Below are 19550 nucleotides of genomic sequence, written 5' to 3'. Positions count from 1 at the left end.
GATAAGTGAAACAAAAGATACGAAATAGCACGCAAATGAAAGAGATAGCTATAGTTTTAACGATTCTGCACTAACTAATCTATGTCCGCAGCGCACGCATCCTTATCGCTCTAACGTCAAAACAAGATCGCTTTCTCTTTCTTAACTTGAACATGGCGCATGGCGCGATGGCGTCTTGATTGTTTGCATAAATAATTGAAAATATAAATACTAAATAATTTTGCATAATCACATGTGGTAAGAGATCCCTTGTATTTTGTTTACTTTAGAGTCATAATTGGTACACTTTCGAAACACACACGATGGCATTTTTTATTTATTTTGGTAAGAACACAGGAACTTACGGTGTGGTACGCACGCGATTGCGCACGACGCAGGCCACACGAAGACTAAACACAAGACGTCCCAATTGGGACGTATTTGAGTATTCACAGCGCGAGCGCTTATAACATATCTGCTTTTGTTTTTATATAATATCATTGGTCTTAAATTAACATTTCCAATTTTCAGACATTTGAATTTAATAGGACCAATGCAAAAAAAAAACAGTCAGTCAGTAGACCTAAATATTCAAGAATAGTTTTCATATTTCTTATTCAAATCTTTAGCTACAACGTCTACATAATACTCGTATTAATTAATATATTAATATAGCCTAAAATTGAAGGTGTTAACCCGACCGCGGCGACCGTAGCACGTAGCGTGCGTGTTATCTGCGTTTTCCAGTACGATGCGCGCGGAGAAACGCTGGTTACGTATTATGACCGACCGAATTGCGAGTCGCCTATCTGATTTACACAGTAAGTGAGATGGGAATAAATCCTTTAGCCTTACAAAAAACATGACTGATATTATTTTACTGGAAAATTAATGCCTTTCAATTTACGTTCCATACACGTCCCTATATCGCGTAGGTTGTAGCACTCTACCTGAAATACTTATTATGTGTTTGATTTTACTAAAATCAAAAATATAAGCCGCCTTAAACCTAATGTCTTAAGTGTTTAACTAACACAAAGATTTTTTTCGTAAGTAAGTAAGGTCGACAAAGTTCACTCATTTAAACACTATATTATTGCCGTGTTACTTATCTATCTTACAACTTCCAAAGAAATCTCATTAAAATCTGACTCTTTCCTTAAAATATAGCATCTCTTCATTAAAATTGAAAGACTTATACTAAGAAAAACCATTAGATTATGAAAGTATCTTACTTTGTGATAAATGTAGAGTCCTATTCACAATTTACGTAAGACTAAAAATAGTAAAAATGCATTATTTAGTTTAGTTAAGTTGAAAAATGGTTACATTGCGCAGTCGGAAACACACATAATTATCCATTTAACTAATGAACAAAGTTAGCTCTGACAGTTGGATAGTTGCGTTAAGTTATCTCCATTAAAGTTTTGGACAGCAATATCTTGTAATTTAACCACGTAGCCTACAGTTCTCTAGTATTAAGGCTTGGTATTTCTGTTTAGTACTTACTTCAAAAATGAATAATGGAAACCTCATTTTCGCCTTTTTCTCTGCTACCCGGCCTTAAACTTTTTACTTAGGTACTACCATGTTGATATTTGGCCAGTAAAGTTGGTTTTATTATTGGTTTTTGAGAACAAGCTATTGATTTTTTCCAAAAAGGGGATGATTGAGGAATAAAATCAGAAACAAGAACCTTCGGCAGGAAAGAAACAGCGGGGGAACTATACAGTGGCAGAATATATGAAACAGATTTTCGAATGGAGACCACGTCTTAGTCCTATGACTCTATGGATATAGCTGGCAATAACTGAATGGAAGAAGATTTTTGACTAGTAGTGGATTACTAAGTATTAGCCGAAATGATGATGACCTTTTTCCCTTCCCCAAGACAAGTTTACTGTTAAAGATCACCTTCACAAAAGTCTGTTAAAGTGTTCTCATTTATCACAGTGTTCTATTAACCATTAATCTTTCCCTAAATTAATAAAAAATAGAAAAAAAGCACATGCATCGGCCACTGCAGTGGTCCATAAATTTTCCAGTCGCCTTTATGTTGCTCTATAGGATTATTTCACTTTGTTCTGAAACATCCAAATGATTTGTATATGTTTACGCCATCGAATCTGTTTATTGTGAAAATAATATCGAAACTTAAACACAAGTCCTCAAACAAAAAAGTTTTTATGAGCTCCTGAAGTTCTGTCGATGTTTATGAACTTGTCTGAGTCTTTGATTGACAGTTACTTTCAGAATGTAAACGGTTTGAGCTATAATAAATTATATTATCACTAAGGCTTAGTTGCACCACCTAACTTTAACGGTAACTTTATCGATAACCGGTGCTTTTTGTATAGAGTTTGACAGATTTTTGTCAAAGTTAGAGTAAGATGGTGCAACCTAGCCTTATATTATCAGCTTATTTGATTACTTTTATACTACAAAATAGCTATATTAATACAATCAAAAGCTTTCAAGTTTGAGTAGCGTTGTTGTTCGAGTGTTCGCTCAAAATTCAATTTCAAACTAAAGTTAGATTACGAGTGAATCTTTGATTGGTTCAATTTCAATATTTAGAGCGATCACAGGCTTGTTGCTCGAGTGCAAATTACGCTTGAGACTCGTTTCAAAATAAGAGCCTAAGTTTGAGAAACACTTGAAATTGTAATTGTAAACGACGATTGAATGACCTAGTTGTTATAACCCGATTACTACGGACACCTTAATATGGGGTAGCGAGTTTAAATATTATTCCCGTTAAGGATGAATTAATCTATTATATAAAAGAAAGTCGTGTTAGTTACTCCACTTATAACTCAAGAACGGCTGAACCGATTTAGCTGAAAATTGTCAGGGAGGTAGTTTAGAGCCAGGAGAAGGACATAGGATACTTTTTATCCCGTTATTTATTGCCATTAAGGCGGAACAAAGTTCGCCGGGTCAGCTAGTATTTGATAAACCCTTCGTAGCGTGGGCAGGCCTCCCACTAGGTGGAGCGACGATCTGGTGAAGGTCGCGGGAGGTGCCTGGATGCGAGCGGCGCAGGACCGGTCTTTGTGGAAATCCTTGGGGAGGCCTTTGTCCAGCAGTGGACGTCTTTCAGCTGAAACGAACGAACGAACGCAACCCTTCGTATCTACAGCAGTTATTTAGTAGCTGTAGAATAATCTCAGTTTAGCCTGGCTAGATTGTTGGTTTGACAGAACAATGTACTTAAGTATACTTCAGCTCTATGGGTGTTTGTTATCAAAGCATCTGTGCTATATCTGTATATCAGTGTCTATTCAATACAATAGAATGCATAGGTACGCGTACTAAACATAATCCTGTCATACTCTTAAATTTTAAACCGGCGTGACAATAAAAACTAAATCTTATTAGTTGTCGAGAAAGTTTGCCCACGCACGTGACGAACACGCACTCGTAATTGAAAGTGATAGACATAACAATAACCACGGTATAACATATAGTGCACATACTAAGTACTATGTGCAGTCACATGAGTCAAGCGACATACAAGTCTTGTATATGTCGTTTGACTCATGCCACAGAACACAGACCGCGCAGTAACAAGCAATTCAAGGGCAAAAAAAAGCTTTTAACGTCTGTTGTAATTGCCTAATTTTTGTTTTATTTTATTTGGAACTGAGTTTGACCTCATTCTCACCTCCATCAGGTGATGACAAGATCTAAATAAAGTATGCCAACTCAGAAAGATTTATTTAAACCATAAAATGCATTCAGGTTATAGGAGAGCGGGAAGGCACTCCTTGGTAGAGTTCCATTTGATTGATGGAAATATAATTTTAGTCAGAATCTCTTTCGTTTATAACAGAGGTGGCCAACCGGTCGCGAATATTAGTCCAGTCGATAGTGGCAAGGCAAAATACTTCATGATTGTGTACTAAACTATGCTGTTTTATTTAAGATTTCAAGAAGTATGTAAGTGGTAGATCGCCCAGGGTTTCGTTAGTAAACAGTAGATCTTATGTCTAATCAAGTTGGCCACCCCTGGTTTATAAAGTTACTTAGAACAAGAAGGTACAATGTTTGACCGGAAATTAAACTATCTGCCGAATATTTTAACCCTTGTCCCTTACATACAATAGTTTGAATAAAATTGGGATATTGTCCTTCATTTTATTGATTTTTTGCACAGAAACTCAAATTCAATATATAGAATTCACTAAGATGTCGCTATAAATGATGTAACAGTAAAGATACATGTTCATCATGTTCTTACTGTAGCACACTCGACTTTCAGTCATTGTAAAATGCGTCTGATAAAAATATAAAAGGACAATTTCAAATTTTTATCAGATGAATTGACAAAGACACGCAAAACAAAGATCCTTCATCTGTATCAAGAATGCTCGAGCAGTCGAAGAAACGTCTCGAAACTCCGAGAAACAAAAGAAGATCGATTTGTTTGTTGGCATAACTAAAAGCTACATTTTAACAGAAAGTATGGCAAACTTCACTCACTTAGCAAAACCTCTTGAGTGCTTACCGGGGTATTCGCTCTGAGAATTTCATTTGCGAGCAATCATTGCACGAAGATTTGTTACGATTGCACATTCTTTCACGAACCGTTTAACTAAACCGTTAGCATAGCATCCAAGACATAATGGTTTGGTTGGTTATCTGTCTAGTGTTTGCATTTCTTAGTTTAAGACTGTGTTTGAATTCTAGTAGCTTCCTTATACAAAAAAGAAAAAAGTCTTTATTTGACAACTAAAATTAAAATGTTGTCAAAAACATAACTTCTGGCGCAAAAATGGTCACCCACGCATAGACACCGGTTTTCAGTAGGTAAGCTTTATGAGCTTTCTCATACTTTGTTCTTGAAAGCACATAATCATGATATTTGTTTAACGACCGTCGAGTTTACAGTGTTTAGAATTTTAACCACACGTTACGTTTATTAACCTCATGTTTTGTAACATACGCTCGCAACGAAGGCTCGAAACAATGGTCCCAGTGAGTATCCTCCTTTACGGTAACTGTAAGGTATTAAAACGGGAAGTTTTATTACTTTCTCCGCCGTCAGTTCAAACTATATAACATTTTAGTTACGTGCAACGAACGGGTTAATCATTATCTTGGTAATGAGTTTTCGTGTACAGTAGAAATGAGTTTCAGTCTTAATTTTGAAGTTTACTCGTAGATAAACTTTAGACTTAGACGTAATGGCTCCCAATGAAGATCTAATTCAACGAAATGTCAGAAAAGCTGGAGGAAATTGAATAAAAATTATTTTTACTTCGCTTTTTACAATTTGAAATAACTACTATGAAAATTGTTAGCGACAGAACATTGAAGCACAGATTACTTATTGAAGTTCCATCGAAATGAAAATTATTTAAGTTTTGCGTTTTCTGCAGAATCAGAGCGTCTTCTGAGATTAATTTTCGTAGTAGGTACCTAATATGCGACGTGCAAAGGACTTTCAGCTGTTTAATTTCAGAAATGTTCCCTTTGAACGTGGCGCACGAATATTTGGTGCGACGTTTGGCTCAAATGTACAGCACTGTTGGGTATTTCGCTTTTCATCTGGATACATAATAAAGACAAACGACTCTACACTTACGGGCATAAGCTCGACCTGGCATCATTTGAACATGCAATATTTCTTTTCATCTGACGATATAGGGTACTGGTATTTTTTTACTATAAAAATAAAACTAGTTGACGATAGAATAGAAAACGATAGCGCTTTCGAAAGAATTGAGTGTGTTTAATGACAAAGAAATCTATGATGGCAACTTTGCGGACGGAAAAGAAAAGATGACACACTACTACACAGCTAATTCATTGGACTAGTCACTGTTGTTGCTAAAAACCCCTATTTGGTAAGAATCTAGGTACCTAACTTGCATTCAATTTGTTATTTTTCTTTCTATTATTATCATTTAAAATGCCACAGTGTTTCCCATGTTAAATGTAGCTTTTATTAATAACGATTACGGAAATAAAAAATTTACATGCTAATTACGTGTACACTTTTCGTGTTTTCCACGTGTTTACATCACGAGCACGTGCAACCGCGATGCAAGCTTTCATAATGGGGACATTGGCCTTGACATTGCTGCCAACCCAATAAAAAGTTAATTATACCCATTTAAACAATAATATACCGCCTTTTTTGACGACGTCTGACTTTTACATTCCACCACTACACCAGCTGCGCATTCGGGTCAATTCCCACTGGTGGGAAAAAGTTGTTGTGAGGAGAACAACTCAGAAGGAAAATGAGTTCATCCTTAATCCAGGCGGTCAAAAGCGACTACCTACTCCCTTTTTCCTATGAACGGGACTTATCTCACCACACCTTCGCACTAGCACTGCAACTATTGTACGGGTATACTACCTATACTGTATAACCAGGATCTACAGCTTGGCCTCCGATGAAACCCAACCAGTGAAGGTTGAGTAGATTCGAGGGATTTTAACTGTTTTGGAACCCGCAACGAATTTAATCAGATGAATATTTTTCCTATGTGATGTGATATCCATTCTATTTACCCAGCATACTGAAAGAACCATAATAACATAAAAACAGATTACTGAGATGACGTTTTTCAAAATGGATGAAGTTATAATGAATACCCAAACATTATAAATTACAATAGGTATAAAACTAAGTAGGTGCTACCAACATAAAGGCCACGAGTCCGACTACTTGTAAGGTTTATCGTAAGCTTATCTTGCCTACCATTAATCAGCTGGACTACGCAATAATTAATTATTGCCCCTACGTTGCTTTGCAGTTGTTTCGTGTGAAATGGCCCGTGAAAATGTGAATATAATGAGCGAAATTACTGATGAGGTGGAAGGCAAATAAGTAAAATACAAATTGTCGACACAAAATTGCGAGCAGAATGGGGTCAGCAAAGTGAATTTTGCAATTTGTGGTGATAAAACGCTCTAGAGTAGGTAAAATTATAGGACACATTTAAGATGTAGGTCATTGTAGGTACACCCACCTCACCTATTTCACACATGAATATATTCATTTTATGAAAATGTGTTTTGAAATTACATAGCTTCATGTTGCACTATAAACAATTTAACTCTGAGCTTTCACTCGATTTTTCATCATTTAACTGAAATGCAGCATTTTAAAAACAAGAATGGGATCATTAAAGCAAAAGGCGTACCGGAAATTGAATTCATGTACAATTGTGCTGAGTCAGGCGGGATCGCACGCTTTTCTATTATTTATGACTCTTTATTAATGCGTCATTATATCCGACCTACTGCCTTCAAAGACTAGGCTTTTTCAAGCTAAATCCAGCATTTTCATTTCTCACAGTTTAATCGAGAGATTATTTTGTTCACGCTAAATTATACATCAGAAATTCCTTAGCAGGTCTGCGGGGTTATTCCGAAAAGCTTTATCCGCAGTTTCGAATGTTACCATCCCTCTCACGCAATGCGGGAAGTCAGCATGAGCGACGGTGATAGATAGGCCTGAAACTACGTAAACAGTGTTTCAGAGTAGGCCCCTGGATCGAATGCATCTCAGAGTTAATGCGTCTTTGCCACGCGAACCACAACTTCCATCAAGTTAAGCAAAGGTTTATAATGGTGTTGCTCGGAAAATGCTGATCTAATGATAACTAAATTAACTAAAGTATGATTTCCATAATAGTTTGCCTGTCAAAATGTTTCTATAAAGGTCAATAGAGTAACAAAATTTTTTTCTTTGTTTTCTTAACCGCAACGCGAAACTTTTGACCTGCATCATTTTTTTACGCACTCGATAGCGAGATGCTCGGTAGGTAAACTCATGGTAGAGGCACTGATGGGAACGTAGATTCATAATGTAGAACAAACTCACTTGGCTTGTGCTCTTTTGTTTTCAGTAATTTATTTCTGTTTTTATTATGACACTCAGTGCCGTATTATCCATAAGGCACTTTAGGCCAGTGCCTAGGGGCCCACTATGACCAGGGGCCCAGAACTCTCGAATAAAAAAAAAAGAAATTGTTAAAGATTATTATTTTTATGCAACAAAACTCAAACCACCTCAAAACTTCGCCTTATTTTGGTTTACACATTCAATCGGCATATTTCGATATTGTGGAACCTAATTCATTTTCGTGACGTTGGCATTACTGCTTTGGTTGACATGACAGCTGGTCGACGGTCGACGCCCTTCAGAGGCTAAAAAGCCTCACTGCGGAGGCTATGGAGAGGGCTGAGGGTGTATTGGCTGTATCATTCGATATAGCCAACGCTTTCAATACCATCCCTCATTCCACCATACTCTAGGCACTTCAACATCACAGAGTGCCTCAGTACCTTCGAGCGCTGCTGGCCGATTACTTACGGGACCGCGAAGCCCTGTATGTTAACAGAGACGGCCAGCTGCTCAAACGGCGCGGTGTAGCCAGCAGGGTTCCGCAGGGTTCGGTGCTCGGTCCCCTCTTGTGGAACCTAGGCTTCAACTGGCTCCTCCGGGGCGTCTTTCTCGCGGGCATTAGTGTCATATTATGCTATGCGGATGACACTCTGGTCACTGCCCGGGGAAGACATTTGGGGCCGCGGCATGGCTGGCGTTGGCGGGCGGCATATTAGTTGCTCACAGAATACGACGCCTCGGCCTGAAAGTCGCGCTGGAGAAGACTGAGGCCCTCTTCTTTCCGGGGCCTCGCCAGCGCGCCCCTCCCGACGCGTTGAAGACGTTAGGATTGACGTCAAAGGCCAGATGAGATATCTGGGCCTAACGCTTTACGGGAGGTGGCATTTTAGCCCGCACTTAAACGGGCTAGCGCCACGCCTCCTCAAGGCAGCCGGCGCACTGAGTTGGCTCCTCCCGAATTTGGGAGGGCCACAAACGAGGTGCCGTCGACTTTATGCCTGCGTTCTGAGGAGCATGGCGCTGTATGGCGCCCCAGTCTGGGTGGACGCACTCAACAAAAGGGAGAATGCTGCCCTTCTGCGCAGACCCCAGCGGGCCATAGCGCAGAGGGTCGCAAGGACCTACCGCACGGTAGGGCACTCTGCGGCGTGCGTCCTCGCTGGTACTCCTCCTTGGGAGCTAGAAGCTGGGGTCTTGTCTGTCATCTATCACTGGATGGCAGACCAGAAGGCGCGTGGAAAGCGCCCGGAGCGATGCGGCGCCGTCACGAAGACATAACTCGCGCGCAGTTTAGCCGCCGCACTCTGGACCAATGGTTGGAACGACCGCACGGGTTCCTCAGGTTCTGTCTGGCGCAGGTGCTGACCGGGTATGGCTTCGCTTCGTACCTGCATAGAATCGGGCGAGAGGAATCCCCGTGTGGCACAAATGCGACGCGGCGGATGACACGGTGCAGCACACCCTCGCGGTCTGCACAGGCTGGGAGGAGCAGCGCCGTGTCCTCACTGTGGTCGTGGGCCGGGATCTTTCGCTTCCGAGCCTGGTCATCGCCATGCTGGGAAGTGAAGGATGCTAGAAGGCGATCGCCTCCTTTTGCGAAGAGGTCATCCTTCAGAAGGAGGCAGTGGAGCGCGAGCGGGAGAACGATCCTCTCGTCTCATCGCTCCGCAGGCGGAGAAGGGGGCGGAGAAGGCGGTTGTACGACCGTTCTACTCTGCCCCCAGGTGGCGGCCAGCAGGCCGGGGGTGCGGGGGCACCCTTGTCACCTTCGTCTGACGGGAACGGCTTGGCGTTTCGGGCATTTCCGTCGGACCCCCACAAGGGGGGCGTGTAGGGTCCGCCGTGTAGGCGAGCTGTCGCTGTAGAGTCGGAAGTCTAAGGCTACGGCCGGATACTCGCGACACCCCCACTCGGCCTACGACGGAACGCCGCGGAGGTTTTAGTGGGTGTACCCCGTCCTTTTCCCTTTTTAGGGCGCCGGGAGTCCCACATACCACCCTGTCCCCTGTCCGTATGCGGCACCCTTCTCCGGGGGCAGCGGCCTGCACTGGTGCTACTGACCAAAGCCTATCGGTCGGTCAGCACAGCCGCGCTCCCGGTGCTTGCTGGCGTACTACCCGCGGACCTCGAGGTGATCCGGGCTGGCAGCACAGAGGTGGCACGCCAGACCGCGGCCAAGGACGAGATGAGCAGGCGAAAACGCGAAATTTTGGAGTCGGTTGTGCGTACTTGGCAGACCAGGTGGGAGGGAGAGACGAAGGGTCGGGAGCTTAATCAGTTTTTCCCCGACGTGTCTGGGAGACTCAGCATGCAACAAGCGGCTGTGCAACATGGGGTTAAGGGACAGTGCGAGCTGCGATTGCGGTGAGCTCGAGGAGGACCGTCACCACATACTGTGGGATAGTCCCCTATATAGGGACACACGCGAGGAGCCGCTGCAGGGAGTCGTGCTGGAGACGCACGGCCCCGCTTGGTACCCCGATCTTGTTGCGTCAGAGGCGAACTTCAAACGGCTCAAGGCGTTCGCGTACAAGTGGCATACGAGGAGGACAGCACCGAACAGTTCGGCGCCATAGGGTGCCACCCGTTGTTGGTTGTGATAGTCGCAGCCCCAGAACGGGGAGAGTAGCGCATAGGGACAAGGAAATAGATCAAATAATTTGTAGGGAGTCAAGCGTTGCGCGCGGCAGAGTGCAACCTGCTACGGCAGACGCAGTCCGCGCGCATCTCCCGCGATTCGGCCAGTTATAACCGCAAGGTTGGCATGGCCATGGGTGGTGGTGGGTTGTCCCCCGGCAGTGGTGACGGTGCGCAAAGCATTTCCTTCGCGACAAAAAAAAGGGGGGCCCGAAACGAGCTGTGCCTAGGGGCCCCGAGATGGTTAATCCGGCCCTGATGACACTTAGTTAATATGAAGTGAGGCAGCGGTTGACCTTAAATCTCACTTAACATTAAGTGCTGATCAGATGATCAGCACTTAATGTTAAGTAATAAAAGTTACTTTTTAGGAGTTTTAAAGCCACCCAGGTCAAAGATGTTTTTATTTTATTTTATTTTACTTATAACGGGTATACCAACAACATTACATACAAAGTAATTACATGAAAATCTTACATATAGAAGTTTAGTGTGTAGATGTTCTAAGTATTCTCCTAAACATTACATAAAAATTTTACCCACACAATATTCTCAAAATAGAGTACCCATAAGTCCCTTGGACCATCTTATTTACCCCATTAGGGTCAGCCACAGTCCTCACTTAGAAATTTCGGTAATTCTTCGTCGGTTTTCCAAGAAGTCTAATACTCAAACCGCACAGCACATCCATAAGCGTTAAAAGAACCGTACTCTCCTGATATTCGCTTAAAACCACGATTAGTTGTGTGCACTCCTGGCAGAGTTTCAACCTAATGGATGTAGAGGTAGTAGGCACGAAGCAAATTATACGTTCTTGGATTTCCTTGGAGGTCAAGCTTTAGAATGTAGATCTTGGCTATACAAGAGTTGCAGAGGTGGAAATGAAAGGTAGAATCAGTCCCATTTATAGCAAGCAGGCGTGAGAAAAGCGTCTTGAGGATAAGATAGATAGATATTGAATTTACATGAACACAGTCGATAGAAAGTCAGACTGAACGTTTATCAATAAGAGTAGGTATGTTGATGAAGTCAAGCACAGTTTTGAAGTTAACTTAAAACCACGATTAGTTGTGTGCAATCCTGGCAAAGTTTCAATCTAATGGATGTGAAAGTGGTGGGCACGAAGCGGATTTAATGCCGATACACATTCTTGGAAATGGTTTATCTAAAATCGTAAGGTTAGCATGCAAGCGTGAAGGAAGTGACGTGATCTTTTCGTATCGTTTTCGAAGAAAGTTCTCTACTTTATAACTGTTTCAACCATAGTTTTGTACTGTGGGAATGACAACAACTAAAATTGTATTTGAGCAGAGGCGTTGTAAGGCTGGCTTATAAAATTTGTATGCATTATCAAACACCGTGACACCCAACGTGACTCATAGCTCGTAGAGCTGATGGCCGTTGGGGCAGAAAAGTTTTCGTGTGGAGAGCACGGGCCGGAAGACGTAGTGTGGGCAGGCTCCCCACTAGATGTCCCGACGATCTGTTGAAGCTCACGGGAAGTACCTGGATGCGGGCAGCGTAGGGCCGGTTTTTTAGGAATTCTTGGCAGTGGACGTCATTTGGTTGAAACAAACAAACGAACGAACGTGGACCCACCACTACGTCTTAAACTGTGGTTTCAACTTACAAACAACGCGCGTCTATGTGTAGCCAACAATGGAACTTGGTATGCCATTGTTACACAGTCCATAGTGTTTACTCATACTTTACACGCTAATCCTTAATATTAGAGTTCAAAATCGATCAGACACAACTCTCCATGTAGTGTTAAGTTCATGGCGTTATTGGTTTATTCAATTTGAGTTAGTAATTATAAGATTTTAATGCCCCATTGATAGCTTTCCTTATAGAACGCCATTATCAAGCCACCATTGTGGGGCGTGAGCGAAGATTAGCCTTCGCCTAAGCGAAGTTGATTGATGGAGTGAAAACGATTAAGGGCTTATTACACAGTGTTGCCAAAATAACTGAACCCTGAATTTTTTTATTCATACTTAGTTCGAGAACGTTTTTCTATTGCAAACCTGCAAACGTAGAGTTGAAACTGGATTGCGACTGTAAAGTTTACGAGTGCTTTTAAACGTATCAGCACAGCCAACTAAAATACAAATATTTACTAAAATATTTAATATTCACGTCATTTTGTACGATGGAAGGTAATAATTGAATCAACTGTCAAAATAAAAACAGCTGTGAATTTCATTTTCGCGGGTGCAAACTTTGCTATTTAGAAGATCGATCGAACTTCACCCTAAGGCGTAGTTTAGAAACTGTAATGTGCAAATACCTTTAAGTATACTCTTTCATGGCAGGTTTAATTTATTAAAAGCACCATTAGTGCTAGAAATCCTTGATTATAACTCCGAACATAATACAATCTATTTTGCTAGAAGTCTTCTATAAGAAGAATTCTATAGCGTATCTAACCCACTTAAAACTTAGGTCTACGGATAATATTTCCTATTATTTCCGACCCTTACGGAAATCTAAGTCATTTTCACGTCTATGTAAAGTTATTCATTAATCAGTGTGATAAAGTAAAGAACAGAGAATTAGTGGGATCCTCTGTAAAGAGTACATTATAAACAAGAGCAATAACTGACATAAAGTTAAGATAGGAATTTCTGTCTAGTTTATTTGAGTTAAAAGTTATTTTGACATAGTTCCACATTAATTTAATTTAATTTATTGATTTTTAATTTTTATATTGATAATGATGATTACTAACATTAGCATTTAAGGTGTGTTTACTAACCACACTATGAACTATGAGTTGTTCGAAATAAAAACTTTTTATTTTATTTATTTATTTATTTATTAAAGCTTTGCTACACCCTAAGTATTTTTTTATAATAAAGTAGCTTTTGCCCGCATCTTCACCCGCGTGAAATTTAGTTGGTCACAGATCGTCAAAAATTATAGCCTATAATTATGTTATTCTGGGTTATAAAAAATAATCAAAATCCGTTCAGTAGTTTTTGCGTGAAAGAGTAACAAACATTCAGACATCAAGACATCCACACAAACTTTCGCATTTATAATATTAGTAGGAAGTAGGATAATATTAGTAGGATGCCTTCGAAAATTCGGCTATGTCTCAGAAACATTATTTTTCTTTTTTTTCTCTAGTCTCTTCTTTGATTTTTCGTAATTTTCGTGAATAAGAAATTATGTTTAATTTGAAATCGCTCGACATTCATTTAAGCTGTTTATTCCAAACAACAACGTTCAAGCAATTTAATTACGAATCAATCAGCACGTAGATAAAGGCCTAAATTAATTAAAAACCCATTAGCAGACGAGAGTGTGTAATTTGAGTTTCTGTTTGATATTAATTAGATCACAACAAGGACAGTGTTCTTAATTAACGAGATTAATTTGAATGAATAAAAAAAATTTAATAAACATATTAATGAATCAAAGAGATTAATATAACTTTTTATTCCTAATTAGGAAAATACATTAAGTATTTTCTAAAGTTCTTGAAAGACCATATTTTATCTATTTTGTGGATTTCTTTATGTATATTAACTTACTTCTCACTAACATTCACACTAAGCCTAGGCGCAGACCACCGTCTACGCGTCTTTTAGTTGGCAGTTAGTTGGGTCATGCTGCTAATCATTATGGAGATGTATGAAATAAATAAATAAAAAATTTTGTTTGCGAACTAGCTCTTATGACAACTACATAAAACTTAATATGCCATCGTTGGTACTTACATTTCCATGGAAGTGCTAAGCATTCCAAGACCGGGTACATATTGGCACCATGCCATTGGTTATAACTGCTGTTGTTTACTGCTTGTTAAAGTGGTGTTACATACCATGCTCAGGTAATATTTACTTTCAATTAAATAAATAATAATAAATATCCTTGGACATTTTACACTGCGCTTCTAGTCCCAAACTAAGCAAAGCTTGTACTATGGGTACTAGGCAACGGATATAAACATACTTTAATACTTTTTTTTTTGTAAATACATACTTATTATACATAGCATACAATTGCAAGATAATTTTCAAATATTCATCACAATTTTGTGACTGCGTCTTCGTATGCATGAAAATAGTTTGAATAATTTCTTCCGTTTTCGAAATATTTATCAGTGATCGTAGCGAGATGCAACGAAAAATAATGTTCCAGTTAGAACCAGTACAGTAGTTCCTCCTAATAGCGTTTTCAACCAAACAAACATAAATAATAGCTTTTTAATATTAACAACTTGTATAGTATGCAAGTCTACCTCACGTATTGAGTTCTATACCCTCAATCCTCTTACATTTATTATCGCCTTCGCTTTTTGAAACGTGACATAGCTGTAATGAAAATGTGAGGAAAGAAAGGATACAAAGAACATTAACTTTTCATACTGAAGACACTTTTCCGCATATTCACAAAATTAAAATGTTATTTTGTAACAGAAAAGTAGCATTAACTAAGTACCAGTAAACTTTGGATCTTCAAAAAAAGTTGGAATAGGTCCCCAACCAGATGTGTAGGTTACACCATTGTTACACCCTTTTAAAGTCTGAAACAGCCGCGAAGGCTGTTTTAGGGTTCCTTAGATAGTAGATAAAAAAAAACTTTTCCTTCAAACTTTTCATGAAGATTGTTGAAAATTCAGAAAACTGATATCTTATTTTCTTCTCTAGGACACATAGATTTTATGTCTTTAGTTTACCATGTCATCACTTTGTGTCCCTCCTGGCAATAAAAACCTATGACCAACAAACAAGTCGAGAGAAACTGACTCTAATCACTATTATAGACCACTGAAAAACGTAGGCTAGGTACCAATAGGAAAGTACAATATTAACTATATTACAAGATACGGGATACTTGTGCTTAACTATACTTGTTCTTGTCAAGATTTTCAGCTGAGGCCAGAAGACAAAGTCAACAAAGCCATTGTTCCAGAGCTTTCAAGCCGCGAGCGAGCTTTCGAGCCACGAGCGAGCTTTCTTCGCGCGAAAATGAGAGAACACCTGCTTTTTTTGAGGCGACATGTTTGAAATTAACCTTTTAGGTAAGTAATTTTGGCTGCTTTTCTCAGAAGAATAATAAGAATTTATAGCAATATTACAAGATATAAGAAAATGGGCAATCTTTAAAAGCACGGAAACCTGTAATTATCCTCAATTTAGTGTCCAATAATTGTAGAGTCAAATATGTAATTATTGTTAACGCCATTATAAACGTTAAAAGTCCAATAAAATCAAATATTTATGTCGATTAAATATTCAAATTAATAGAAAGTGTTTATTGTATTTTACTGTCGCATGAACTATTTTATAGAGTTTAATAATGTCGATTATCCATACTGTAATATCATTTATAAATCATTACAACATCATTGAAAAAGTTTTGAAACCACCGTTGAGCCATCGTCGTTTCTGGTTTTTCTTTTTGATATTTTTCCCAATTTATTTCATGATTCATACCATAGCCAGTCCTTAAATTGAACAATTTCGGGAAAATTTTCCCGTTTTGCGAATAAAGCGACAATTCCAGCTGCAAAATGTTTCCACCTTACATTTAGGGTCGGAAAATCAGTGGGTTAAGGCGAAATAAGAAATTTCCTTACAATGTAATTTGTCCCAAACATCGCCAAGGGTATTAGAAGCATGTAGACTTTTGCACAGTATTTCGTGGACCAGGAAATTATTACTGAAGAAAATTTATCATGTGAATAAAAATATCGCTAAAAATTACCGCTTGTGAAAAACAGCGAATTTTCTGTTGATATTCCTAAGCTAGTTATGGTAACTAGCTTTTGCTAGAGGCTTCGTTTTATTTCTTTATCACAGAAAACACTGTCGTAAAATCTGAACTGTTTGACTATTTTTATTTCGTTATATTACCTAATTTTCATTTGCAGTTATCAAGTTTCAACCCAGCAAGTTTAACGTAGAGTTATGGGTTCGTTCATAATTGTAGGGAGGCCTATGTTCAGCAGTGGACGTTCTGTGACTGAAATGATGATAATGAAGTTTTTTTTCAACTCAAATCTCTTTCAACAACTCTTTTTCAACAAAAGGTATCTTATGTGATTAAACTCTTTGGGCGTGAAAAGATTACGAACGTTTAGTTACTTTCCCAGAAGTACATTTCATCACTAGTTTTCGCATGATGATGACGTAAAGTAAATATTTACTATCCTATTCAACACATCAGCTATCTATCTCACGTCTTTTCAGTAAATAAGAAAGTTGTTCAATTGCTTTTTCTTGAACTTTCTTTTGGTAACTAAAGGAAAACTCTATTTAATAGTTTTCGCTTACCGCACATAGATTGGTCTAGAGAAACACGATTTTATACGAAGTTCATATTAATGAGTTTCGACTTGCAATCGCTGCCGGGCACAAACTTTTGAAGTGTTTACGTATGTTGTGGAAAGGGATACAAAGGTGCTTATTTATTATTAGTCCTATCAAGCCTTTATTGTGAAAGTTAAGTAACTCTAAGTAATTCGGCTAAGTGGACTCTCCTTCTTAATTACCTACTTTAAAACAAAACACCCAACTCGACAATAGAAGATTACTCGTAACTTCTTTATTACCAAATTAGACGAACATTTAAGTGATCATTTTTACAGGGAAAGTTTTTTATTCTTCAGGATTTCAGACTTTGATTTATTATGGCCCAAGTTTTAAATGTAAAGTAATTTTACTTTTGCATGCAAACACGGCATTGAAGGAAATAAACAGGCGAGCATAACATGCCGCAGTAGTTTAACCAAACCTTTAATATTTATTACGTTTCACTATCATTTCCCTTTTATGTTACACATTCTATTCTGACCTCGGGTCGTATTACCGCAAAAACGCACAGAACTGAAAACGAACCGCTAATTGGCCCATAAATCAATTCAAACAGTAATAAATTATGCGATTATTAAATCAACATAGCATGACCGAATCACGATAACAGTGGACGTATCTTACTCGAGTAGACGCCAACTTTCACATTTTTGCGTGGGCAAAGAAACGTCTGGCTGTAAAAGCAGACGTTTAACTTTGAAATATGCAACCGCAAAGCACGGAAAGGACATAAAACAATGTATCCGATCGCTCAATGGGCGCGGGTCCCATTCAGAAAACAAAAACGGAGCGCGCGAAACAATAAAAAACAAATGAGAAACACACCTCCTGATGAAGTTGTTGCGCTCCAGATTTGCTCTGTTAATCCTGGATATGGTAACAACACACTTTCGCCGTTTCGCGTCACTTTTGAACACTTGTAGCACTTCGGTTGTCACTCGCGCGCGTATATGGTTCGGCTGGCCGCGAGACGTGTGGCTCGGCGAGACATCCGACAAAGACTGGTCCAAAGACTGGTCGCTCGGCGCGGCGCGCTTGCCGCCAGAATCAAGGCCATGCAAAACACTCTGGTCCCATTTCCCCCAGTGGAAAGTGGTCGTATCCGTGATCCGTGCCCCTTTCGGGCAGGTGTGGGAGAAAGCATCCAAAAAACTGATCGTTCTGACTCATTCGCGAGATGATTTGCTCGTTATATCTGTTTTGGTCAATGGTCTCGGCCATGGAAAGTGAAATAACCGGTTTCGGAGGCGCCAATTCAGAAAGAAAGAGTTCAACTTTGTAGTCGTAAACATTGCTTTTGAATGCACTTGAGTAATTTCAATGATATGAAACGCCCCACTCAGAATTTGCTTAAAAAGCGTGATTTCATAAAAGTTTGAACTAGTTCCAAGGAACGTTAAGGCTCCACTTTTCATATACACGGTGTTATTAAAATGGAATCGCTTCAGAGAGCTTTAAGAGATAGATGCAGCCTTAAAATTAGGAGAGTAGTTTCAGCTGCTGTTTTTCAAGTCTGATTTGTGCAATGTCAGCACAAGATTTTTAAATCATCATCAAAGCAACCTGTACCCATTCCATCGTCTTCAACTCCACGTGTTTGTTGTGTACAATAGGCTGTAACCAAGTTGTGTGCCGTACAAGTGGCAAGGCGAAGTTCAACAAAGCGCCTGTTAGTGAAGTAATCAACTTCGCAATTAAAGCGATTTCTTCGCTCTCTGATTTATTTGGAAGTTAAACAAAACGAGTTTCAAGAGACATTTCTGCCTTTGTGCACAGATATTTCTAAGAATTGAAACGTTACAGATTTATTTATAGATTTTCTGCAGGTGGTGATTAATGCTTTTCTTTGTCAATAATTGTAAAGCTTTAGAGTAAATAATAAGTTTCAGTTGGTATCAATGGAACTATGATAAAAACAACAACAAACACCTCATAGTCGGAGATCGGTAGGTACATGAAGTTTAACATTGTAGTTCGATTTACTGAGCTTTAATACGAAAAAAACATCATAATTAATATTTGTCAGTAACACACATTTACAGTACCTTTTCAGTAATTAACTATTGTGGTTCACACGAGTTTCATCAACCAATTATCTACGGCAATCAAAAATGGTATGACAATTTCACAAGCCGGTAATTACTATATACGAGAAATGGTTACGGAAAACGGTCATTAGGAATACAAACAATAGTTCAAACTTTTGACTGAAATAGGGGATGAAAGTGTAATGGAAACCCCATAATTTTCCAAGTTAGAGATATAATATGTATAGTATTGCATGTTTCAGTAATTCTGAAAACTCCCCCAAGGTTATTTTGATGTAGGACCAATAGTGGTAATTTCTTTTTGTTGTATAGTTTTTATCATTCGTTCAGTGATTATTTGTGAAAAATTATGATTAAAATTGGTTAACAAAGAGAAAAATGATATACGCCCGTCAAGAAACCCGTCTCAAACTGCGCGTGGACGCACGCACATGGTCACACACTAACCTCACAGAGCTCTCAACGCTGTGCGTTCGATTTGCTGCTTCACTTAAGCAAGGATAGTTTGTGAATACGGGTGATAGCACTACTACACGATAGTTTCACATATTAATCTCTCATATTCAAGCGCAGCTCTACATATTTTCCGTAGGCTCATAAACTATTCGCAAGGCATGAAGGCTTTACTACCGAGTTATGGAGGTGTGAAAACGTGCGCCAAGTCATAGATAATGGAAGCTAAGAAAGCTGTAA

At 39.3% G+C, this 19550-nt stretch overlaps 1 protein-coding gene across 1 annotated transcript in view; it reads right to left on the bottom strand.

Annotated features, from left to right (window-relative positions):
- Positions 1-18387, bottom strand: part of LOC135080813 (uncharacterized) — a 64341-nt gene extending 45954 nt beyond the window's left edge. Inside the window, exons 1-2 of the mRNA XM_063975536.1 lie at positions 18379-18387; positions 17635-17843 (exon numbers count right to left, since the gene is read on the bottom strand). Coding sequence (XP_063831606.1) covers positions 17635-17843; positions 18379-18387 — 218 coding nt within the window. The remainder of the gene's footprint in view (positions 1-17634; positions 17844-18378) is intronic.
- Between the last annotated feature and the right edge of the window lie 1163 nt (positions 18388-19550).

The sequence above is a fragment of the Ostrinia nubilalis genome, chromosome 18 (assembly GCF_963855985.1).
Source record: "Ostrinia nubilalis chromosome 18, ilOstNubi1.1, whole genome shotgun sequence".
NCBI classification, from domain to species: Eukaryota; Metazoa; Arthropoda; class Insecta; order Lepidoptera; family Crambidae; genus Ostrinia; species Ostrinia nubilalis.
This window is presented reverse-complemented; position numbering and strand designations above follow the sequence as displayed.